This window comes from Coloeus monedula (assembly GCF_965178545.1).
Source record: "Coloeus monedula genome assembly, chromosome: 16".
NCBI lineage: Eukaryota > Metazoa > Chordata > Aves > Passeriformes > Corvidae > Coloeus > Coloeus monedula.
In genome coordinates, this window is record NC_138796.1 from 5,971,374 (window position 1) to 5,995,750 (window position 24,377).

Consider the following 24,377-nt stretch of genomic DNA (forward strand, 5'->3'; position numbering starts at 1 on the left):
ATTCTTGGTGTACTGTTTAATTTCTTATTGAAAACAGAACTCTGTGTAGAAGCTGGTATAAGGAAGTTCCTCTGAGTGTGGGTGCAGGTGGGGCTTTTTTTTGGCACTGAGGTAGGTGTTAATTGTGGTTTATGATTGAGGGGGAAACATAGTTGAGTGTCTCTGCCAAGATGAGCAAAGAAGGAAAATAGTTAATATTGACCTTTTTCATTTTAACCAAGATCGGTGGGACCAGCAGAGGCTTGGAAAACCTCTCAGAAGGGCTCTTGAATTTCACAGAAGCAGGGAAGGAGTGAGAGGTGGTGGCGAAGGCTGAGTCACTTCTTGTGGTCTCTGCTGTGGTAGAATGGAAGCCAGACTTAGGCTCGTATCTTAAGGTTTATCTTGGAACAGGGAAAAATTGAGTGTGAATGGGGGCTAGGCAGCCTTTTCTGGTGCAGAAACACTGCACCAGAAAGTGGGTAAGTGTGTGTGTATTACAGAGCTGGTGTTAGGAATTTCTGTGGCATCTCTGAAAAGCAATGTCAGGCTCACTGCCTGGTGCTGCCAGAGTAGCCACGGTCCAGGAGTCTTCAAGCAGCCAGGGGCTACGTGTTGTCATTGGGATTGGGAGCTGTGGTTTGGCAGTCTCCCTTAGGCCTGGGGAAAGTGGGAAAAGAGAAATCCTACAGGAAGGTGAGACACATCAGACCTCTAAGCCCTTGCAAGGGCTGAGCAAAGCATGCTCCTGATCCAAGACTATGCAGTGTCTGCCATTTCAGCCTTAGAGTGTAGAATTTGATGTTTAGGGAAGGATCAGTACAGGACGAGGTGGCCAGAGCAGAACATAGAATTAAGTGTCATCCTGCATTGTTTCATAAGAGTTGCTTTTCACTGTGCACTTGAATTAACTTAGTGGGACAGCAAGTTACCATGGGGGTGGATGGACTAACCTTATTTATCGCTCTACTGTATTTTTCCAATACCATAAAACCTTGGCTGCTGCCAAGCACACACTTGAAGTGTATTTATCTCCACAGAGTGCTTTTCTCTTTTGAACTTCTGTTCCACTCCATAGTTTTGCCAATTTGATCTGTACTTCAGCTTTGTTTAGTGGCTGTTATCTGGTGGGGTTGGGATTTTGTTTTGGTTTGGCATTTTTCATTTGAAACATCTCATTGGGATCTAAACTGAAGCTGCTTTAGAAATGAACACTTGGATATGATACTTACTTTTTTTACCAGTGTTGTCAGAGTGGCAACCATCTAAATGAAGCTCTGTGTCCTCTGAATAAGCCCCAAACTTCTGGGAATGAAGGGTCCTCCAGGGCTTTGTGGAGATGCTGCCTTAAGACACATTTTAGCTCTCTGTCAGAGCAGGAGTGACAAGTGTGATGTTCATTCTTCCAAGATGGACACTGGCTGAACAGGACTGAAATCCCCACTTGCATGCAGCCTGTTTTACAGAGGTCCATAGAGGCCAGTAATGAATAGAAGTTGTTCAGAAGTGTTTGAAATATTAGAGCTACTTATTCTGTCACCCAGTCTAAACAGCTACCCAACCCCATGATAAAAGTGGTTAAAATCCCTGGAGAGATCCTGTAAATCCTAAATATACATTTACCACATGAGCAAGGTGGGTTGCAGTTGCAGAGAGAAACAATTGATGCTGTTGCCCATGTTGATTTTTGTGGCTCTGGCATGTGTGGTGAGCAGGAGAGGAGTTAATTTTAGCTTGATTAGCAACACAGAAGGGAATCAAGATGACTGTTGTAAATGGCAGTGCGATGAGATCAATGAGGGTAGTTTATTTCCATGCATCTAAGTGGGTGTTCTAAGCAATTTAATTTTTCTTTTTTGTTTGTTTTTAAGAGAACCAAGAATGTTAATGCATTTAGTCCTTGAAATCCTTCTGGGGCAGCAGTTCTGGATACTTTGTTGTTGTTGCGTGGTCATTGCTTTAAATGAACACCAGGTGCTTGTGCTCTGTTCCCCAGCAGTTGTTTCCCTGCTCTCTGTTACCTGGCTCAGCAGCAAGTGGTGAGTGATTCTCAGTACTGCACTCTCCATTTTTCTCCTACTCACCTTTGTTTATATTCTGGAGCATGTTCCCAACTGTTTATGATTAAACATTGCTCAAACAGCCAGGTTAAGATTTATTGACACAAAGGAGGCTGGGAGGAGGGAGTGGCTGGCTGGTCATCTGTGTCTACTTCCAGCTGATAGTGATGTTATTGATGTTGTCCACGTGTCTGTGCAATGGCTGGGGTTCGTCACAGAGGCTGCTGTCCAAAAACACCAGCAAGGGACTGATCCTTGTCAGCACAGCCTTCTTCCCTTTGTGTGACACAGTAAAAGCCTCGAGCATGGCAGTTTGTGTAGGTGATGTACTCCTTTCTCTTCAGCTTGGCTTTCTGGAAACATCCCATGGCTCTTGAGGAGGGGGCCTCTATTTTTCTCTTGGTAGGAGAGGCTTGCTGATCTCCACAGAGAGAAGTCAGGATTTGAAACATGCTAAAAGGGTTGTGACCTATAGGAGTTTTAAGCAATTATCCTTTTAAAAAAGACATCTTGAAAAACAATGCTGTTATATGGAATGCAAGGAAGTTCAAAATGGAAGATTGGAAGGTGAGCACTATTTAGGAAAATAAATTTAAATACAGAAATACTAGCGTTAAAAAGAGACTGAGTTCAGTAAAAAAAAGCCTTCTCTGGAACTAAACCAATTTTTTTCCTGGCCCTTCTTAGCTATGTACTTAGCTATGTAGCTTTTGAAGTGTCTGTGTGTAGCATGTTAAGTTTTGGTTATTTATTTTCAAGTCACAGATACTGATAATTTTCAAGTTCTAGGAAAAAAATTAAAATGCAATATTGACAATATACTAAAAAATGAACAGATTGATCAGCCTAACATGGAAAGAGACTTTTGCACGTATAAGATTTGATAATACAAGTGAGATACAGACACGTGTTGCACGTAATTTACGTTTTCTCTGAAGATCAAATATTTCTTGGCTGGTGCAGAAATGGTTAAGATAGGATCTAGACCTCCACAGGCTGGAATACCTGATTAGAGCAGCCGTGGTACACAGGCTGTTGTGTGCTATATAGAGTCTCTTAACTCTCCTTATTTTTATGTATACAACCACACACACAACAAAATAACATAATAGGCTTGCTATGTGTTACAGATGGTATCAGGCATCTGCAGTGCTGATAGTGAAACTTTCTGGTGCTGGCAGCCAACTTCATTTAAATAAAAGCCTCGTCTGCTCTTTGTGCCAGCCCACTTCTTCAGTGGCAAACTTTCATATCAGGTTTTTGATGTCAGGCCACTCATTCTGACACATAAAACACCTCCCTATTCCCAAGCTTCAAAATAAACAGGAGCTTTATGGTTAATTTTATCTTCTAAGGACATCTTACTAAATGTTCTCTGCAGGTCTGTTAACACCCCTGGGAATGCAACTACAGGGCTTTTCAGCATTGTCACTGTACTGAGAGGCAGAATAAATGAGAGAGTGGAATTGACTGGCAGAGTGTGGTGCTGGGGGGGTGGTGAAGATGTGGTTTGCCATATGACACAGAAAAAAGTTCACTGTAACTTAACTGTGCTCAGAGACATGAAGTTGTTTATAGTAAGGACTGGACAGCAGAACAGAGCAGCTTCTGTAATGCTGTGGTGGAAGCTCTGGGGAGCCTTTAATAAAAAAAAATCAAACAAAACCCCTACCCAATATTGATCAAAAGGTAGATGTCATTGGTGCTGCAGATTAATTTATATTGATGTAAAATCACATCTGATTTTTGTGGGTGTGGGCAAGACCTTCTAAGGCTCATACATTTAGCACTTTGGCAGACTTGAGTTAGGTCTGCACTGGCTGTACTCCATGAAATCTGCCCTGTGTGCTGCTGACCTGCAGTGTGCTGGTGTGCAAAGGAATAGGAGCACTCGGGAAGGGAGCAGGAATTTGTCTTCTGATAGCCAGCCCTGTGCCCAGCGCTCCTGGTTTGGAATGAATGGCATATTTTGAAGCTGACTCCAATGTTTTGAAATGTGAAGCTGAGGGAGGTACAATTACAGCACCACCTCTTTGTTTCTCCATGCCCAGTGGATGGGCACCAAGTAACAACTATGTTATGTTGTCACAAGTATTTAAAAGGCAACTTTGGTGGTGGGCTTCAACAGAGACCCTTCACCTTAATGGTGTTTGTTATAAAAGCCGAGTAATTATATTCTTTTGATTATACCAAGGCTTGGTTTCTGCCATCATCTTGCTTATCATTTGTCTGGAAATAATTGTCAGAATTTTTCTGAATCAGTTTTAATATAAGTTTTAGTAGTTGAGGCTTTTCATGTTTTAAATAGGTAAGTGAGTTAATCCCTAGTCAGATGTGGATTCAGTTTGTAAATAACTGGTGATAGTGATGGCAGTAATGTGAATGAACAGACACTTAGAGCTGGATTATAGTTGCTGCTGAAAAACTTTAAGAAAGGTCACTTTTGAAAATGCATGTTCCTGACCATTTGAACTTTGATGGCTTTCTGGAGGAGACTGGAGCAGCTTCTGGTAGGTAGGGGATTTTTTGGCATTGAACTGAGCGGGATTATTATAAGATGCATCCTGCTAAGCTGGGGATAGTAGAATCTGGAGAAGACCTGTTGATAATGTTAATTCTCCAGGCAGGGTGGCAACTTCAGAGAGAGCCTCCTGCTATTCCTGCTGGCTCTCCATTAGCTGATAGAAACACCCTTCTCAGCAGTTTTGGCAATTTCTCCCCTGTTCTTCTATGAGATGCTATTTTGATACTCCATGAATTTATTCCCTGACCTTGCTGCAGTGTTTCATCACACTGAAAAAACAGCAACTATAATATCTTACCTAGTTTGCTCTCTTTTTCCCTTTTCTGCACTGTTTTACTCAAAGGGGAGAATCTGAAAGTGAAGCTGTGCTTGATGTCTCAAATAATTTTTAAAGAGTGAAATTGGAACGTTATTAAAGAGATGTAAGGAATGTAAAATAAAGACATATATACAAAAATACAGCTCTTGATTCTTCACTGCTAATTCTCCAGTGTGAAGCAGCCTCCAGTGTTCTCACTTGAATGAAAAATTAACTCAATTTATCCATTTGCTCTGTGACAGCAATTTAAAGGATTGCTAAGAAAGATAAGAACTTGTGGGAAAGATGCGTAGAATAAAATGACTGTTGAAGTTTCACAACATGGTATCTATAGTGCAAACCCTCCTGAAGGTTTTACTTTTAACATCCACTTGTTGGAGCCTAAAACCAAAATGCTCGTCTTCTTCTGTGTGCTTTTAAAGAAGATAATGTATGAACCAAACCAGCATTTTGTAGTTCTTTGGGTTGGGCTTCTGGGATCTCTTTTCCTTTTTAGCCTTCCTTATCAGCCTGGGGGTGTTTATACTCCTTCCCTCCCACCACCTGTTTGGCTGAGTTTTATTCGCTGCCTTTTCCTGGGATGGGCAGTGGCCGAGAGCTTGCTGTTCTCAGTGCTGTGAGGGAGGATGTCTGCAGGGACTGAAGGATCACAGATATTTTCTGTGTGTGCCGGCTGCTGGCAGGGAGAAGAATCCCAGAAGTTTGGCCAAACTTTGCCATGAACACTGCTGTCTTCAAAAGGAGTTTGCTGAAATACCTACTTGAAAATATGCCTCTGTGTGGAAGTGTTTCTCAATTTGTTTGAACCTTGATGAAATGGCATAGAGGGAAGCCCTGTGCAACTGTGCTCAATAGAAACATTCATTACAGCTAATTTACTTGGTGCTTTTAAGAGACATAGCTATTCATAAGTTGTGGTTTTGCCTGATGCTGCTGGTAGTATTTGTTTTAAGTAGATACACTTGCCTGCACACGCTCTTCGCCCATCTGAAATCTTGTCTGGCTGTGTTGGAAACCTTGTTGTAAACTTGGTGATCTGCAGTGTTAGGCAAAGCCCAGTGCAACCTGAGTGCCTTCTCATTAAGGGAAAAAAATCCTTTATCATGTGTACAATTCCAGCTAAACAGTAATAAGGAGCATAAAGAAAAGGTCTTGTCTGTGACAAGGAAATGGCAATTTTGAATTTTCCTGAAGCACTGTCCTTGTTCAGCCATTTTACTGCACTTGCTTTCTCAAGGCCGTTCAGTGAATAAGCTCAGGAAGCACAAAGGTACTAAAAAGTATTGATTTTGCAGCATGCAGAGCCTGTGTATCCCAGCTGAGATAACCACAAACCCACTCCTACTCCTGCAGACAGGACCTGCCAGTTGCCATGGGAGGATTGCCATGGGTACACAGCCACAGGAAGCTCCTGTTGGAATGCAGAAAACATTTTTGGTCTTTGTTTTGTCCCCTTGTGCACAGGGAAGTGACTTAGGGTTTGAAATAATGAGGCTGAATTTTAAAAAGACATGGTAACTTCTCTGATTGAGGAAGTTCTGAAAATTTCCAGTCTGAGAGTATCAGCATGTGGCTGATGTGATTTGCCTGATAAAGACCAGAGCTTTTCTCAAAATGAATGAATTGTAGTTTGTTTTCTGAAAGGAGAATGCAGTGTTTGGATCATGTGATGCTTAAATCTGAGTCTGTGGTTACATGCTCTGTCTTTTTTTATAGTCTGTTATAAATCTGCAACATTTTTGCTGGTATCTTCTTCTTTCCTTTGTCTACTTGATAATTTTCCCCTCCACCTTCTTTGTATTGGTGATGCCATCTGGAAGGCAAGCTAAGGGATCTGATCTGCCTGGCAACTTACTCCCAACAAAAAAGGAAATTAATAATTCTTCCAATTACCTGGTTTGCCTTGCTGTGCAGAGGTTTGGGTACTGTTGGCATGAGGGTGATACTGAGAGAAAATGGCAGAAGAGAAGGAATGGTGGTGAAGGAGATGCCTCTTACAGCAGAGAATCAGATTCAGATTGTGTTAAAATAAGTCTACATGAGATTGAATGACACAGTTGATATCTGTTGGGGGAGGTTATTTTTAAGGCTGAGGAAACCAGTGAGCCATCCACATGAAACACAGAATTTTGCCCAGTTTCCCATTACTTATCCCAGCAGGTCTGGGAAAGATGAGGATTTCCAGCTAACTCAGATGCATTTCAGGGGAAGGACAGAAAATCCTCCCAGTAATCTGGAAGCACAGGGTAGTTGATAATAATTCCATTGGATCAGATATAAGGAGTTCCTGATGACTTCAGTGTGAGCTTGCCTTTACTAGAACTGGGCTTACATTATTTCTAGTACAGGAACAATACCTAAGGCTTGGGTAAATGCCAGGGACCCCAGAACACTGCTGTTCAGCTACTTGGGCATCTGGTGGAACATGGCAATGGAAATAGTTGGGAATAGTTGGAATAGTCTTTTTCCAGAAAAAGTTCCCTGCAGAAGAAAATTTAAATTCATGAAGTAGAAGTAAAACCACTGTCTTTTGAATTGAACTAATTATTTCAAACATGAGCTCACTCACATATGCACACAGGGAGTTCTGGTTCAGTCTTGGCTGACAGATGAACTGCTTTGTGGATCTGCAGTGTGAAGCATGACAGCATATATTAAATACAGTGAGTGTGCTGCAAAGCATGCAGGGCAAGTGATTTGTGAGTTCAGGGTAACTCTGAGGTTAGGAACCCGTCCTCCAGATCTGAACTCATGTGGTGACTTAGAGAATAGTTGTGACCAAACATTACAATGGGTCTCTCTGTCATTGGAGCAGTGGGGGAGATCACTGTACTCCTTTATTTGCAGATGATCTCAGTACGTTTAAATCTAGTTTTCTGTCAGTTATGTTACAAAGAGTAACAGTGATTTTTCTAGCTTTTCCTCTCACTGAACAATAGTGGATAATACCAGAGGCATTTTTGCAGGGAGCTCTGCAGTTTCTTTCCTTGCCCTGCTGCTATTTGGCCAATTGCTTGTCTTCCTTTTCTTCAGATTGAGTTGATTCACTTCAGGAAGAACAAATGTGGATTCTGGACTTCACCATTTACTTGCAGACCCTTTGCTTATCTTCATGTATACAACAAATTATTTTACCAGCCACGAGGTATTTCACTGTGTGTTTGATAAAGGACTTTATGGGTAGGTCTTCAATAGGATTTCTGTGCTAAAACTGCTCAGAGCAGTAGAGCAGTTGAAAGGGAAATAACAAATGCTGAAAACTCTGTACTTCTAGACTGCAGTAATCTCCGAAATGAGCCAAGCACTCTTAAAAATGTGGTGGTTACACTGTGTATGTCCCGTAGCCTGTAGAGATGTGTAAGGAGAAGCATTGTAGTGACTCTTAAATTGCCATGGTGATAAGCACATGCTTGTTTTGTGAAGTGTTATTTAGACTAAAAAGAATAAAATGTATCTGTCTTCTTTCTTGCAGAACTGTCTGTAGTGTCAGTGCAATTGACTTTTTTGTTTGGAATGCAGATAGCACTACCCAAGTAGATGATATAACTGTTTTCTTATTGGTATTGCTTACCAAGTGCTATTTACAGGAAAAGATTGTAGGGTAGGGAGTGGAACAGGAAATGTTGGATGATTTTATTATTATTATTATTTTATTACAAAGGAGGGGTGAATAGTACCTAATCTCCGGTGACAGCTCAGACAGCTTTCAGAGCTTGTTGTATGGTTTTATGACAATCATTCAAACTGATACTCATTTTAATTCACTTGTGATTGAAAGGTGATTTTTGTACTTGTGTTTTTGCACACCTTGCTGCTTCAGACAGCTTAATTCCAGCAACATAATCATTTTGAGCAAAATACTTGTGTTGATTATTCCCGTTGGGGTGTAAGGGTCGAGTTTATTTTTGTGAAGGTAGAGAACATTGATTTGATTATTTTAGTTACTGAAATGGGAGACGTCCTTCTCAACATTTTGCAGTTGAAGTGTTTTGTGCTAGGTGATAGAGTGAGGCTTTGTGCTATAGAAAAGCTGAAGTTCTGAAAAGCATTACTGTCCCTGGGCAGAGTGCAGCATCACAAAGCAACAAGTCTTGGTAAATAAATACTCCCAGATCAGCTGTTGCAGAGGTCACAGCAATTCTCAGAGCCTTGTTTTTGAAGAAATTAGAATCTCAAGTAGTTCTTGTCTCAGTTTGCTTATCTCTCTGTGGGCAGACCTTCAGGGCTTAGATACATGTTTAGTTAAGTGAAGGAAACTCTTATCTTTTTCTAACCAAATTTAGTTTCATTTTTGGTGCACAGGTGCTTAAACTTTCCCAGTGAATCTTGTATGTTGTCCAAGGCATGTCCTTTCACACTGCTTCAAAGGGTTTTGTGAATAGGGAGTGGATTTAGGATTTTCATAGATGCAGGCTTGTGGTTCTTTGCTTAGCTGGTTACAGAAGATGAAGAAAATTAGTTACAGGAGGTAATTGGGCACTTTTCTGTAATGGCTGCTCTGCACAGCACCTGCACATTGATTGTAGCCTGAAATTTTGGTATTTATGGTACGCATTCGCTGAAAGGGTGACAAGTATCCACCTTGCCCTCCAGTAGAATTATGTCAGGTATCTTGAAATAGCTGGTAATAGCCTGACAGAGATGACTGACAGCAAATTCTCACTTTTACTGAGAAACACAATCTAATTTTGGAATTTTGTGCATGGAAATGGTACTGTTATCTTTGGGGTGAGCTACATGTAATTGGCACAAAACAAACGATTTTCAGAGAAATTACAGGGGACAGAGAAACAGCTGTTTCATGGGGGGGTTGGGATTTTTTCCTCTTTTACAAGGGTTTTTGTGGGCATTTTTGGTCAAACTTTAGCTAGTAATGACACAGTTCTGTTTCATCATGACGTGCTGCTGTGATTAGAGCTCTGGCTGGCCACCTCTGCTGAATCCAAGGTATTTATTGATGGTAGAGATTAACTGCCTCATCCTCAAGAGTTGGACTACTGTCCCTTCACATCACAGAATCACAGAATTGTGTAGGTTGGAAAGGACCTCTAAGATCGTTGAGTCCAACCATTTCCCCAGCACTGCCAATGCCACCACTGAACCATGTCCCCAAGTGCCACATCTACATGGGGACAGTGATTGTGCCACTGCCTTGGGCAGCCTGTTCCAGTGCTTGACAACCCTTTAGATGAAGAAACAGTTCCTAATGTTCAATTTAAACCTCCCTTGGCACAACTTGAGGCAGTTTTTTCTTGTCCTGTTGTTTGTTGCTTGGGAGTCTGAGCCCTCCCTGGTTGCACCCTCCTGTCAGGGAGTTGTGGAGAGCAAGAAGGTCCTCCCTGAACGTCCTTTTCTCCAGGCTGAGCTCCCTCAGCTCCTCCTCAGGGACCTGTGCTCCAGACCCTTCCCCAGCTCTGTTCCCTTCTCTGGACATGCTCCAGCCCTTCAATGTCCTTCCTAAATTGAGGAGCCCAGAGCTGGACACAGCATTTGAGGTGTGGCCTCACCTGATAGTGGACAGTCACTGCCCTGGTCCTGCTGCTCACCCGAATGCTGATACAAAGTCTAAGTGATGGTGGGAAAGGCTGAGATACTGAGTGTCAACTGGGTGGTTACAGTATCTGCATGTTTAAAAAGGAAAGGGGCCCTTGCAGCAGAGGGAGACAGTCAAGCTTAAGCAGGTTTTGAATGAAACCTGAGGCCTGTGGTACCATTGGATTCAAATTGTAAAAAGTGGTATTTTTAACAGAACACCTCCTGCAATGTTTCTTGCTCGACCTGCATCTCAGCACTGTACCACAGATGCTACTGGTGCAGTTATACCCCCAACATTCAGGAATAACAGGATTTAATAAATTATGGCGAGATAAAGTAGACAAAGATGGTACCAACTTGCTGGTTACAACACATGTGTAACAGTTCCAGCTTACTTTTCTGGTTATTCCTTTTGCATGATGAACTGGAATGTTTATATATAACATAACATACTACATTATGTTTATATGCATAACATTATATATATACATATGTATATAATTCCAAGTTTTATATATACATTATTGTATATTTTTTATATATGTTTCACCTTGGCTTTCTCATGATTTGCCTTCTTTTTGTCACTGTGCTTTTCCTCCATGTAAGTGTACAAGCATAAATCCAGCACAGTTTCCTGCCTCCTTTTAAAATCTTTAAATAGCCTTTTCTTGCTGTCATGGAGCAGATCTTAGCAGAAGTCATTTGGTGTTAACAGCACTCAGGGTGCTTTAACAAAGAAGTCAGTGACTGTAATAGCTTCTATTGAACCTGGTACTATGTTTTGGCAATTGCATCTCCGTTCCCTTTGCAACTGTGAGTAAAAGGTGCTTTGAGGAGGAGGAGAATGTCTGCTTTTTATAGAGCCATGCAGGGTATGCAGTCATTTTGTTGGGGTTTTTTCCCTAACCATCCTTCCTGAAGTCTGCTGTAGGGTGACTGTTTATGTAAAGTCTAGTGTTTCCTAGCACATTATTTTCAGACTCTATGTAGATGAAATGCTTGTGGTCACTGTCACTGGTTCACCACATGAAGGATGCCTTAATAGCATGGGAGCTGTGCTGTCAGTGGGAGGAGCTCATCCAGGAAACTTTTGGAAAAATCTGTCTTGTGTAAAACAAGCAAACAAAATTCTAGCAACATCTTTTATGTGACTGTAACCATGTGTGGAATGTGCACTCCTTCTCTTCCCCTTGGTCTCCAGTGTATATATAGCATGCATTGAGCCACTGCTATGGATTCTGTGCACTCCAGCAGGCAGCACAGAGCCAGCAATCCATTTTTCTCCTGCCTGTAATCTAAGAAGGCAAGGATTGTTTCTGTGCAGTTTTTGGTGGTTGGGGAGGCTGTTTGTGTGTCTTTAGTTTTAATACAAACTAAAAAGAAAAAGCTTTCTATTCTCACTGCCTTGCAAGGCATCCTAGAGAAATTAGAACCTTTTCCCACAAGGAATTATGTATGTGCTGTGCTGTAACTGTGAGTTCAGACCATATGGTTTCTATGGCCAGGGACTGATTGCAGCACGTACCTGTCTGTAGCAGGTTATTGAGTAAATTCAGCAGATCTGTAACTGAGGCAGGCTCTTCCTGCCAGTAACAAGACCAAAGATTTTGCAGACCATTAATTCATCCATCTAATCAGCTGGAAATTTCAGAGGTGCTTGAAAGAGTTGCTTCTTGGGCACCCTTGGAAATACCAGTTAACTCCATTATGCTTTTTATGTTGAGTCCAATCTGTGCTTTCAGATTGATCTCTTTCTCATCATGAAAATGTTAAGCGGGAGTAAAAATTGTTATTGCATCTTTGGTAGGAATCATGCAACATGGATCAAATAGTATAACTCAGTTTAAATAACCTGAAATATATACAGTAATCTTAAGGAATGCATGCTCAGTTCTGCTTGGGTTGTCTGTCTTGTCCGGCTTATCTTCTGTAGAAGTGTAATTCTCAAAGGCTTAAGTCCTGCACTAACGTGCCTCACTCCTAAATAGGACTACCTGATATAATTTGAGTTTATCCTCTTGGTTGGAAAGAGGGTAATTAAGGGAACAATAGAAAAGCTCATTAAAACTGTATTCAGGTTCAGTGTAATGAAAATTCCTGTGACAAGATGATTCCAAAATCATGTTTTTCTGATTCCTCACTGACATGGTTCCCCAGCATTAGGCTGTGTTGATTTGAAGCAGTTGCTTGAGCTGTGCTGGTGCCCCTGTTTGCATTGCTGTGGTGGTTGTGATAGACTGGAACAATAACCTTAATCCCAGGCACCTTCTCATCCCTGAGGGAAGGGAGGAGTTCCGCAGGAATTTACAGTCTGCTTTGCATTGCATTTCCATTTCTTGGGTCTCAGGTTTTTACATCAGGAGAAGCATAAATTCGGCTACATTACCCCCAGCTTGGCTTTTCAGGCAGTGTCAGTACTGAAGCCAGCACAGAGCAGGCTGCAGGACTTTCTAAAGCTGTGAGCACCCTTACATGTGTCCACTCCCTGGTTTTCCTGGGACTGGTTCCTTACAAAATGGCCATGTTCGTGCTAGTTACCATAATCCACAAAAGCTGGTTGTACATCCTGGGTTCTGCTTCAGTGAACTGGGAAGCCTGTCTGTCTAAAAACAAAATCACAGCAGCCAACAAATTGTTTGCTTGTGTAGTCAGCCCAGGCTCTGTTTCTCTCCCCTGGTTGTAGCCTGAGATTGCGGGTAAATCACATGGCTGGATCGGGTGGCTCTGGGGAGGCTCACAGGGAAAAGCACTGCTGGATGGGTCTTTTCAGCACATGTTTGCTGCCTTAGTTTAGACTTCACATTTCAGGTTGACTCATGATTTTGGGAAAGTAACAGATTTTCTTGAGATTGCCCGCACTCACAGGCTGATGGGACAGCCTCTCACGGTGGTTTGGTGCAGGTATCACTTTTTAGCTAACGTTGGTGCAGCGTCAGTGAGTGTAGTAGAGTTAAGGAGTTACTTTACTATCACCTCAGAGCAATTTAAGAGATATGGATCTTGCATTACTGGGTCCTTCTGAAAAGGAAGGCTTAAGTGGCAGTGGGATAGAGCTCGTTATTGCTATGAGGCTGCAGTGGGGGATCTCCTGGCCTCAGCAGTGCTGCAAAACTGCCTTAGGGCTCTGTGTAGTCAGGCCTGTTGATCAGCAGCAGGCTGGGATTGCACTGAACACTGTTGAACAGGGACTGATTTGTCCTTGACTCAGATGTTGGAAAATGCTGAGCAGTTGGTGTTACAGCAGAGAATTCCATCGCTCTCTGACAGGCGGCTCAGCTTTTTCCCTGATAAGGGCTTGAGAAATGATGAGGCTTTGCTCATACTGGTTTTGAGCCTTAGTCCATGTGATGCTCATTGCAAATGTATGTACTTTGAGCTTTTTCTCTTTAAGCAAATCCATGTAGCAGTACAAAGCTTAAAATCCAGGGCAGTGGCTCAACATCCTTGTTTCAGGTTCATCTCAGGAGGTTGGTGCCTGCTGCTGGCAGACACTGCAAGGCACGGACACTACTGTTTTGAACTATGCCTTCATGTTGAGTCTGCGGGGAACCCTGTTTAGAAGGGTTAGATAAACACAATTAGGCTGCATTGCCAGCAATGATGTTCTTATTTAATGCATTAATGAGTGCAGGTGGCAGGACCTCTGAAGTGAATTAAATGCAATGCAAACTCCTGCTATACTAGCAGAGCCATTGTGAGCCACTGAATGCTGAGCCAGCTCATTTGAGAGATGAGGTGGGAGATGGGAATGAGCTTCCCATGCCTGAACGATAATTTTGAGTATTACCTTACAGCACAATCAGCTTGTGCCAAAGAACCAAGAGCAATCGAGTGTGTTTTAGAGCTGCATTTCTGTCAATAGCAGCATTAAGATAAGGTGGTCACAAAAAACAGACTGACTTGCTTGTCACCTTGTTCTGTTACCTGGTAGGGTTCAATAATGCACTGGTTAAAAGAATTCTGCTCAGCCCACACCAGCACTTACAGTGCTAGAGCAACATCAAATCCCTTCTTTTCCTTCTATAGGCAAGATGCTGGAATCCAGCACAATTACTGTGCTCTGCTGGCCTTTCCCACGGTGAAACCTGGTTTTTATTTCCTGCTGCTTTAACCTTGGTATCAGTGAAATGATCCCTGGAAAGCTTGTATTGATTGCACATGATTGTCTAATTAAAGTGCAATAAGAAGAATTGCAGAACACTCGCTCTCACAGCCCTGTGCTCACTGTAGACACTGGAAATTAGAAAGCTTTCTGTTCAGATATGGAAAATGTCAGTGCTTATTTCCTTTTGAATTTCCCAGCATCTCCTGAAGGCTGCACTTGTAGATGTATGATTTTTTTTTCCTGAATAACAATTGGAAAGAAGTGTTACTTAGAGAAGAAATGAGGCCCCCATAGGCTTGCTGAGGCCCTGTTCTAACCCAGCTAGCTGTAACCCTAAAGGGAGGCACTTCTAAATGAATATATGTTAATCTGAAACCTGCTAGATGATCCTTTAGCATCATGTGCACCAATATAAATAGATACCAATTTTACAATGTATAGAGACAAGTCTTCAAATAAAGCTCTCTAGTCTTACCTGGAGGCTGTTTGTTGCTCTGTCTGGACTTTATGGCTGTTTTGCTCCCTGTTGCTTGTGGTTTGATGCTTTCTAGTGACTTGGATCTTCCTGAGATGTGTGCAATGAGCTAATTAAAAATAGATCCTAGTCCTTGATACATTTCAGGAACCCAAGAGTTTGTTGTTACAGGAGTGCATCTTGCTTAGACACTGATTGAATACATGGCCTTGAGGAAATCACTGAACTTACCCAAACCTTCAGTTTGCATCTAATCACTAAGTGATCTATGATTCACTGTGATATATTTACAGAGCTTTATGAATGATCAGTAAATCAACCCAAGATACTGGGCAGAAAGATGATGAATGGTGGACTTTGAATTAATTCATCAATTGCATACAAAACCTCTTAAATATATTCAGTATCATCCGTGAAACTGACTTTTCCCTTTCTTTCCCTTCCAGATGTACTTTCCGATTCCCTAGCACGGTTATAAAGATCCAGTTCACATCTTTATACCATAAAGAGGAAGTAAAAGAGGAAGCCTCAACGCATCCCCTTCGGCCACTTTACCCTCAAATATCACCGCTGAAGATCCACATCCCGGAGCCGGATCTCCGGAGCGTGGTCAGTCCCCTCCCATCCCCCACAGGCACTATCAGGTAAGATGTTCATTCTCCAAAATGTGTTCTCTGACATCAGTCTGTCAGCCCTCTTTCGTTTGGAATCCTTGCTGCAAGAAATACCCCATTAAAAATAACTAGTTAAATCTCTGGTGTTCAAAACGATGGAAGACTGCTAAAAAACGTTATGGTGGCTGGCAGTAGGGCACAAAGGATTTGTTTAAGAGCTCAGAGGATTCAAGGAGAAACGTGAGTGTAAGTTTCACACTATAGAATTACATATAGAGTCTATCTTTGGCAATGGAATTAGAAATATTTATTCAGAGCTACCTATGTGCATGGAGAAAAGAAAGCAGGCATATACTTTCTATCTTAAGACTGCCTGCTTTATTTTTATCTCAGTAATATTCTGTTGTTGCTGGGTGGTGCTGCTGTTATCTGAAGTTAGGGACAAGGGTGGCCATTGGCACGTGGTTTCCTGGGAATGGAAGGAAATGGGGGTAGGATGCTGACCATGTACTGAGGGGCTGTAGCAATCTGAATGTACATCTGGGCGAGTATCCTGTTTTGTAAATGATCTGATTCGTGGATGTGCAGTAGAAGTAAGCTGAACATCAAGTTACTGTCTGGAATATTTTCTCTTCAGCAAAGACTTGAAGTTACAGAGTTTCATTGAAATCTTTGTAAAAAGGTATAATATGCAAATCTCCTCTGACAGCACTAATTCAGTGAGTAGTATTCAAATTTACATGGCTGAGACTGAGACTTCAGTGTCACAATGAAGCTGGTTTGGGTTTGCATGATCTGGAGGCTTGTTTGGGTTTTTCCGACCGTCTTACAAAGCTGCACAGATGTGCAGTGCAGATATTCTAGAAAGAGGGGGCTGGAGGTAGCTGTGGTTTTAGTCCTCTGTTCAGGCACTGCTTTTAGTTTATATTTAACCTTCTCTTTTTAGATGAAGCTTGTTGCTGGGAGGGGAGGGGGATGGTTCCTTTGCCAACATATGGTAGTTAGTTTCCATTCAGTCATCTTGTGCAAAGCAGCACAGTGTGGTTTGTGTTGCTAACAGAGGCTGTATCTTTTGACTCTGGCATATGCCTGCCACTGGTATTTGATTCCCTGAGAATGTTTCTTTTGCATAAGGAGAAAGTGGAAATAGTAGTGTTGAATTGTGCTCAGCCCCTAACGCAGTGTTTACTGAGAGTGATTAATGATTGCATCCGTTTGTCTTGAGCAGAAGCTAATCCAGCCAAGTCTTCAGAAACCTCAAAAGACATCTGAGGTTTCGCTTGCCAAAGCCCTTTCATTTCCAAGTTCCGCTTATAGAGGAGGGGCTGACACGTTTGTAAACATCCCTGCTCAGCCCCTTCAGCCTGCCCCTCTACCCCAGCAGGGTCTTGCAGCTCTCCCCTGTGGGCCAGGTTTTGGGAAGTGATTTGGGTGTTTCTGCCCGAGAAGGGAATGCTCCTTTGGGAGCATGTAGCTATGCATTCTGGCCATCTGGCTTCCAGGGCAGCTCTCTGCACTCTTGGTGGCTTTACAGGGCTGGGTGAGCCTGGCACAGCGTCCTCTCTTCCTTCCCAAAGGCAGGGCTGGGAGGGCTGGTGGAGCTCAGCATGGAACTGAGACCCCTCTCCCACTGTGGCTTTGGGAGGTGGTTGCTGGGTTCTCCTCCTCCTCCTTCCTCTCCCCCTTCTAGTATTTACTTTCCTAATTTGGTGCGTTTGCCTTGCTCCTCCCTGATTGGCCCATGGAAAATTATTGCAGTTTGGAAATCCTGGGCAGGGTGAAATTTCCTTTTTGGAAAGTGGCTCCTGGCCCCCTTTTCCTGCCTCCACCCTGGTGTAGGCAGGGGCTGTACCTGCACTCTCCCCACCAGATCCAGCCCTGCCCTCCTGACCCCCAGCCCTGCTCTGCCTCCCTGTTTACACTGCAGCTTGCTTCCCCGCAGGTTCTCTCCTGCAAGCTTCTGGGTTTTTTTCCAGCCTATTTATTTTCTCTCTGCAAAGTGCAGTGCCTAGAGAGGGAATGAGCTTTAGTTAAACAAAACCAAACCTGCCACCCTCAGCAGCTTTGGAAAGCAAGATTCCTGCTTGCTCCTGGGGAGAAATGTGCTCACTGTTTTCTCAGCTAGGTGTTTTGTCTCCAGGAGGGGCCGTGTGTGTGGATGTGTTTTGAATGCTGTTGTACAGCTGTAAGGGAAAATGTTGGTTGGCAGCATGCTGTGAGGGTTACAAACAGGCATGGATTATTTCTTCCTGCTTTGAGTTCAAAACTCCTTTTTATAAAAATCAGACTTGCATGTTCCAGAAAGGAAAAGGCCACTGTGGTTTTAAGAACTCAGCAGAAGCAGCCTGCCATTTTGCATAACATATGAAAGGGCAGAGTAGCACCAAATCACGTCTTAGTAGGTTCAAGGCATAGAAAAGCTCTGTGAAAATCATGTGGGGTTTGGTTGAATTCAGCTCTACCTTTTGGGAGATAAAACAGAGTCACAATTTCAGGAGTTAAGGAGCAGCCTATCAGTACATGACTTTAAGTTTCTGCACCTTGAGTTCGGAGGATCCTCTTTGAGGGACAGTGGTTCCACAAAGTTCCTCACCTATGCTGCAAACACTTATCTTTGCCTGATTTTGTGATAAATGTGCAACATCTACATATATGTGGCTCTGTGTTACAACCCAGTCCCCAGGGTGGCTTGTGCTTGGATTATTATCACATTCACAGAGACAAGTTGTGATGCAGGACTCTTTTCCTGGTCTCAGTCTTGCAGAGTTGGAGTTCAGATTTACAGTGTTCCATTTCCTTTTTACTGTAGTCCAGTCAGTGTTAATGGCCCTGTAGCAGTAACTTAACTCAGTTTACCAAATAGCATCTCTGTGCAGCCCTCAGAGCTGGGGTGGTTTTAATATTTGAGGAAATTAAATTGTTTCTCTGTACTTGTTCCCCTATTCTAAACAGCAGTTGTGTTCTCAGTGAGATTAGATAGATAGATATACACACACATACACACACACTACAATACAGAAATACTAAATGTCCTGCTATGGAGGTCAGTACTATCATTCATATTTTACAAGTGCTACTTCTGCCTTATCTCTGCAGCAGATTAACTTTGGGCTTGAATGCTTTGTCTTGTACTTGTTTGGGTTTTTTCACAGAAAGGGCACGGATTCTTAGCTCACATACACAGTCTTTATCAGTAAAAAAATTTCTTTGACATGTAGGAGTAAGAGTCCTTAGGACCCTGTGAGACCTGCTGCTTGAAAAGTGCCTGGTGAGGTTCAGTGTTAACAGCTAAACTGGTACATATTTGTGTGTGAACCCGAATTTGTATTTTAACTGGTAGTACTTAATGTGCCTGCCCATGTTTGGCTGTTACTAGCAGGGTTAATAACTAGTTTACAATGTAGTTAATGGTATGAATAATGAAAGATCAGCTTCTTTTGTTCTATGAGCTTGATTAGTAAACCAGAAGATGTGAACTGAATTGCTTGGTTTCATAAGCTATGGTCCTTTTTTCACTGAGAGAAATGAGTTCAGTAACACATTGCATGCTCTGATAGCGGATTACTCAGAGGTAGCTGCAATTATCTTGACTTAGCCACCAACTTGTTTTGTGGCCTTTAACAGGTCATTTAAATTCATTGTCTGATTTTTATGCATGCATAGTGTAATTACTACTTCACAAGCGTGTGTAGTAGATAAATTATGTATTGAGCTTTCATTCAGTAAAACTTGACAAGAGTGTGTGTGAGCCATGTTCCAGCAGACCTGCAAATGCTAGCTGTGCTTTGATCCAGACTTGGCTTGGAAAGAGGGGGGGCTTTTTAATGGGCTCTAGGATTGCACTGCTGTTTCACAACTTTGGGATTTACTCTGAACTTGCACATTTACTCTGAAGGTGTGTAGGGGGAAGCTGGATGAAAACTGGTTTCAGTGGATGCACTCACTCACTGGAGCAGGATGCATAAATATTCCTTGCTCCATTTCATTCAGGCTTTGCCTCTTCCCAGAGCACTGTGAGCCATTGAACTGAAACGCCGCTGAAGAGCTCCAAGGCAGGTTTTTTGCAGGCTCTTTTGCATCGTCTCGGTTACACATTACTTCCTGCGCTCAGGCAGAATGCACAGCTCAGGCAACTCCCATAGTTGGACAGAGTGGTGATTATTTTTAATCACCCAAGTCTCCAAACCACAAGCCAAGGAGGGTGATGCATATACATCACATAAGAGAAGCAACAGTCTATGCTGGGTTGGGGAGCTCCTACGCATGTTTATTGCAGATAATGGACTGTGTGCCAGAGGAGATGTGCCAAGCCATGTGCTGGAGGAAGGGTTGCAGATGTCACCAGCTACAGGAGCACTTCCTCTTCGCCAAAGAGTATAAAATGTTCACTGAATCCACAGTCAGAGTGAAGTCACTTCCTTTCCAGGGGAACCACTGGAGCACTGACGAATAATAACAATTTCGCCTTTTGTGGATAGCTCACTTTCTCTCACTTGTGGCTTGTTCGACAGCTTTGGTTTTCTTCAGCATTAAGCAGGCAGGGTAGCTCTCAGATTTCTCCTTTCACATCAAAATCCAGCTTGGTTTGGCAGTCTCACCACTTGTGATTGCTTCTGAAACCTGTCTGAAACATGCAACGTGCAAGGACTCGCCTTTCTTTGAGTTACGATTTTGGGGCTAGGCTGGGGAAGGTGAGAGCAGTGGAGGATTCTCAGCCATTCTTGCTGATTGGTGTATCGTGGAAAGGCTTGTTTCGCAAGTCCAAAGGCTGTACTTTGACCTGATTCTTGCTTATTGCACGTAAAAAGCGTCCCTGTATCTTCATGCCCTTTTTTGCAGGCTCATGAAGTGGAGTATTGGGGTAGTCAGAGGTTTGTGCTATTTCTCTAACCATAGTCCCTGTGCCCAGGGCAATGCACCTCCAGCTTGCATTCGAGGAAGAGACTGGGGAGAATTTTAAGAAATAGTGATTTTTTTCTCTGTACCCAACAGGGGCTTAAAAAATGCCCAGTCAGACTGGAATCTGTATACTGGCAGCGTTGCCAGGGCTGTAACTCTTATCCCTGCTGTGTCTTTGTACCTGCTTCACAAATGTGCACATGGGAATTTTTCAAAGGCACTGCTGTGTGCACACCATATCCTAAACCAACAATGGTTTTGTTCTTCTTCAGCAGTACAGATTCCAAGTCAGGTGAACAATTTTTTATGGGATCCCAGGTAATCTTTCCTCTTTGTCCTAGAAAGGATAGGTGCTTCTTCCATATACCTGGCTTAAATTTAGCCTCCATAGCTTGATCCCTCAATTGAGTAATAGGGCAACTTCCCTGCATTCTAGTACCGCCTCTCCTTCTGGTGAAGTTGGCACTGGAATTTGGGAGTGTTTCTGTTTCCAGATTGTTCACAGACTTGTAATATGACCATAAATAAATAATGTAAGCACTTGTTGCTTCATTTTTATTTTTATTACCCCCTAGTCCATAAAATGTGCCTAGTATTGAGGGACTGTGGAAACCTTTACGTAAGAATCTCAATGTGCCCAGGGAACAGATCCATCTAGCACAGTGTTCTACCTCAGACATGGGTATCTTGGGGGTCATATAAGAACACAGAAAACAGAGTAATGCTGACTTAGGTGTAGTTTGCCTCCATTTTCTTGGACAGGAGACTACCTTGGAGCAGGAACTTCCTGACTATCTGTCTTACAAGGCCCCTGATGGCTTCCCTATCTTTCCCCTTCCCCAAGAACTTGTGTACTGGCCTTTTGCATTCACACAGACTTTATAATCAGCCCTGTCTTACAGGATGTCATTCCACAGTGTAGCCACAGAAGCAGAAGCACTTTCTTTTGTTTTGGACATGGGGCTTAATTTCATTTTGTGCTCACCATCTCTTCTGTTGCAAGAGGCCAGGACAATTTTTTCTTGCATGAAATCCATTCCATATCTCCAGTCATCCTACTACCTGTCAGTACCTTCTCTGGATCTGCTCTATCCTTTTTTCTTTTTTCTTTTTTTTTTTTTTTTTTTTTTTAATTAGAGTAGACAAGCAACACAGAGTGTCCTGGTGTGAATGTACCGTGCACACTGTTTTTGCAGGCTGATTCTATGGTTAAACAAACTGATTGTGGACATTCCAATAGCAATGCAGCACGTTGTACACACTCTTCAGCAGCTTAGAGTTAATTGCTGCTAGCAAGTGCTGTGAACTTACAGGCTGGGTTCCTCTTGGCAGGAGTTGAAAGTGAATCGTGGTGCTACAAAGAACGTTCAAGACCCGTGTTTAAAAGGCATCCTGCCACTTACGTGGGTGAGTGTATTGCAGACACTGCCTTCAGCCCTCATCTTTCTGGCCTTCCTGCCAAGGAAGGGTTAAGTCTGAAATGGAAAACATGCTGCAGAGGACTGGTGTGATTCAGCACGTGGTTGTAGTCTGATTCTAAAGCTGAGTTCTCAGCATGGTATTTAGAAAACTGTGGCTCAGTGGCTGCCTGCAGTCAGTGTTTCAGTTGAGATGCTGAATCCTCAGTAGATATCAAAGATCTCTGGCACTTGGGGCATTAACCATGGTACCATGGGATTAAGACTGTGGGCAAATGCAGCTTGGTTGCTTCCATGCTCTGTGTCTTTCAGTGGTGTAAAACACTTGCTTCCTCTCCAAAACGCTCTCTTCCATAACAGGCAATCTTAACCCAAATTAGCTGGGATTGCTTGTAAGCTAAGTTTGCCAGCATGGACAGTAAGCATGGATCACAGCAGTGTGTTAGGATGTCAGAGCAGGGTAAAATTGCAGACCTTGCTGTGCTTTTCTCAGTGAAAGGTTATAGTATCAACATGGATCAAGTTATGGCCAAGTATTGATGCAATGTTAGTATCCAGCAAATCATTATTACTGTCCTTGCAGTTGATTTTTGTTTTATAGCACAAACTGGTGTTTGGAGGAAAAAACTCTTTGTTTCATAATATTTTTAAAGGGGGTGTGAGTGCATGCAAGCATCCCCGGCCAGCCTCTGGATCTGGGTGGTGAGGAGAATTCCAGGAACTCCAGGAAACTGATGTCACTGCATTGTGTTTGCTTGTTTTCTTTTGACTGCACTAAGTTTAATTTTAACTTAACCCTCAGAGGGGTATTTTTAGTAAAACTGTTTCTTCACTCCTGTCCCATGTTGGGAGGGGAACAGGTTGTGTCTCCTTGTTTTTTCCAGTAGTCAGCTCTTTCTGCCTCCCCTCTGAAGAGCTGTGATGATTGACTGAGAGCTTGAACACTCAGCAGCATGTGTTACTCTGTCTGTGCATGGAGTGGGTACATGCTGGTGTTTGTTCTGTCCTCACATCTCATGATTTGATCGTTGATCCAGGCTGAAAGGAAGCAGATCTACCTGGGCAAAAGGGCTTCATTCTGATAAAAGATTAGTATCTCTTCCAAATCCTTGGCTATCACTGTGGTCGTCCCAAGAGGCAGCTGCTTCTTTAGGGGATGGTCATGACTGTGTTCTTCAGTGAGTATCTGCTGGGAGAGGCTGGCTTTTCTAGAAGTTATTAACACCTTAGTTTGGAGGGGCTTTGTCAGCACTCCAGAGAATCACAGCCCTGCAAGGGATGGGTTTCTCCCTTTGGGTTTTTTTGTTTGTTTTTTTAAGCAAGAGATCATACTTAAAATTCAGAAGCTAGAGCTGGAGAGGCAAAAGCTGAGCTGCTTGCTCTGCTGATCTTGAATAAAGGAATAAATTCTTTTATCTATTTTTATTTATGTATTTATTAAAAAGGAAAAGAAAAAGCAGGAAATACAGCTCTGCAGAGCATGGATTTATTGGAGAACTTTTCTCTCTTCCATATCTTTGTCTTGAGTTTTGGCTGCTGTCTCAGTGGTTTGCTGTTTGTGTATTTCTGCAGACAAATAACAAAATCAGAAAACTGTTTCATCCTATTCCATTTCTAGCCCGTGTGTTGAAATAATTGCTCTGGTGCCAAACACAAAAAGAATCGCTGTGTTTTTGGCTTGTCATTGTTTCATGTATGAAAATGGCTTTCAGTTGTAATTATCTGCACATTATAAGAAGTGTGTATGTGAAGAAGCTATTGAAAAATGACAGCAGAATAATTAAATTCACACCAGCTCCTCATGCAAATACTAAGACATCAAGAGTGTCTTCTGTGGTTTAGTATTATCCATTTCCAAAGCTTGAAGTAGCAAATTTTCATTCATTTTCCTGCACAAAGAGGTCTCTGCTCTTTGAAAGGCTGGATAAGAAATGCCTTTATCGCTGGCAAAGGGGGATCTATAAGTACAGGCTCATCAACATTATGTACCTTGCACGGCCTGAAAGTTTTCCCTTCTGCTGTGCTTCTGAACAGCATCACCTATTAATTCCAAGGACTACTGGTGGGAACTGAAAGGGTTACCAGGTGCTGTACGAGGCTGGTATATGGGACAGGGGTGAGCTGGGTTCCCTGTTGCAAGGGTTTGTTGTGGCTGGATATTTCTGCTGCCGTTTCTCTGCCCCCCAGCCCCCCCATCCTGTAATTCACTTTTCAAAGAAACCAGTCTGGGTTGTGCTGAGCTCAGCACTGCAGCCATTTGCAGACACCCCTCAAGGAGTAGCAGCACTTCTCCGTTTACAGGCTGGACTGTGGTAGGAAATGGTCATTCCTTACGCTGTCAGATTGCTTCTGCACCCAAGGTATTGCCCATTGAGCAAACAAGGGTTGTCTCACTGCTGCCTCTCCATCCCTATGTGTGTGTGTATCCAGACAGTCACCTTTTGAGGAA

General features: G+C 42.7%; 1 protein-coding gene across 1 annotated transcript in view; it reads left to right on the plus strand.

Moving 5' to 3' along the window:
- The window catches only part of FOXK1 (forkhead box K1), a gene marked incomplete at its 5' end in the record, with an annotated part of 56,290 nt that overhangs the window by 10,985 nt on the left and 20,928 nt on the right, over positions 1 to 24,377 (plus strand). The window contains one exon of the mRNA XM_082292008.1: positions 15,444 to 15,641. Within this exon, the coding sequence (XP_082148134.1) occupies positions 15,444 to 15,641 (198 nt within the window). The remainder of the gene's footprint in view (positions 1 to 15,443; positions 15,642 to 24,377) is intronic.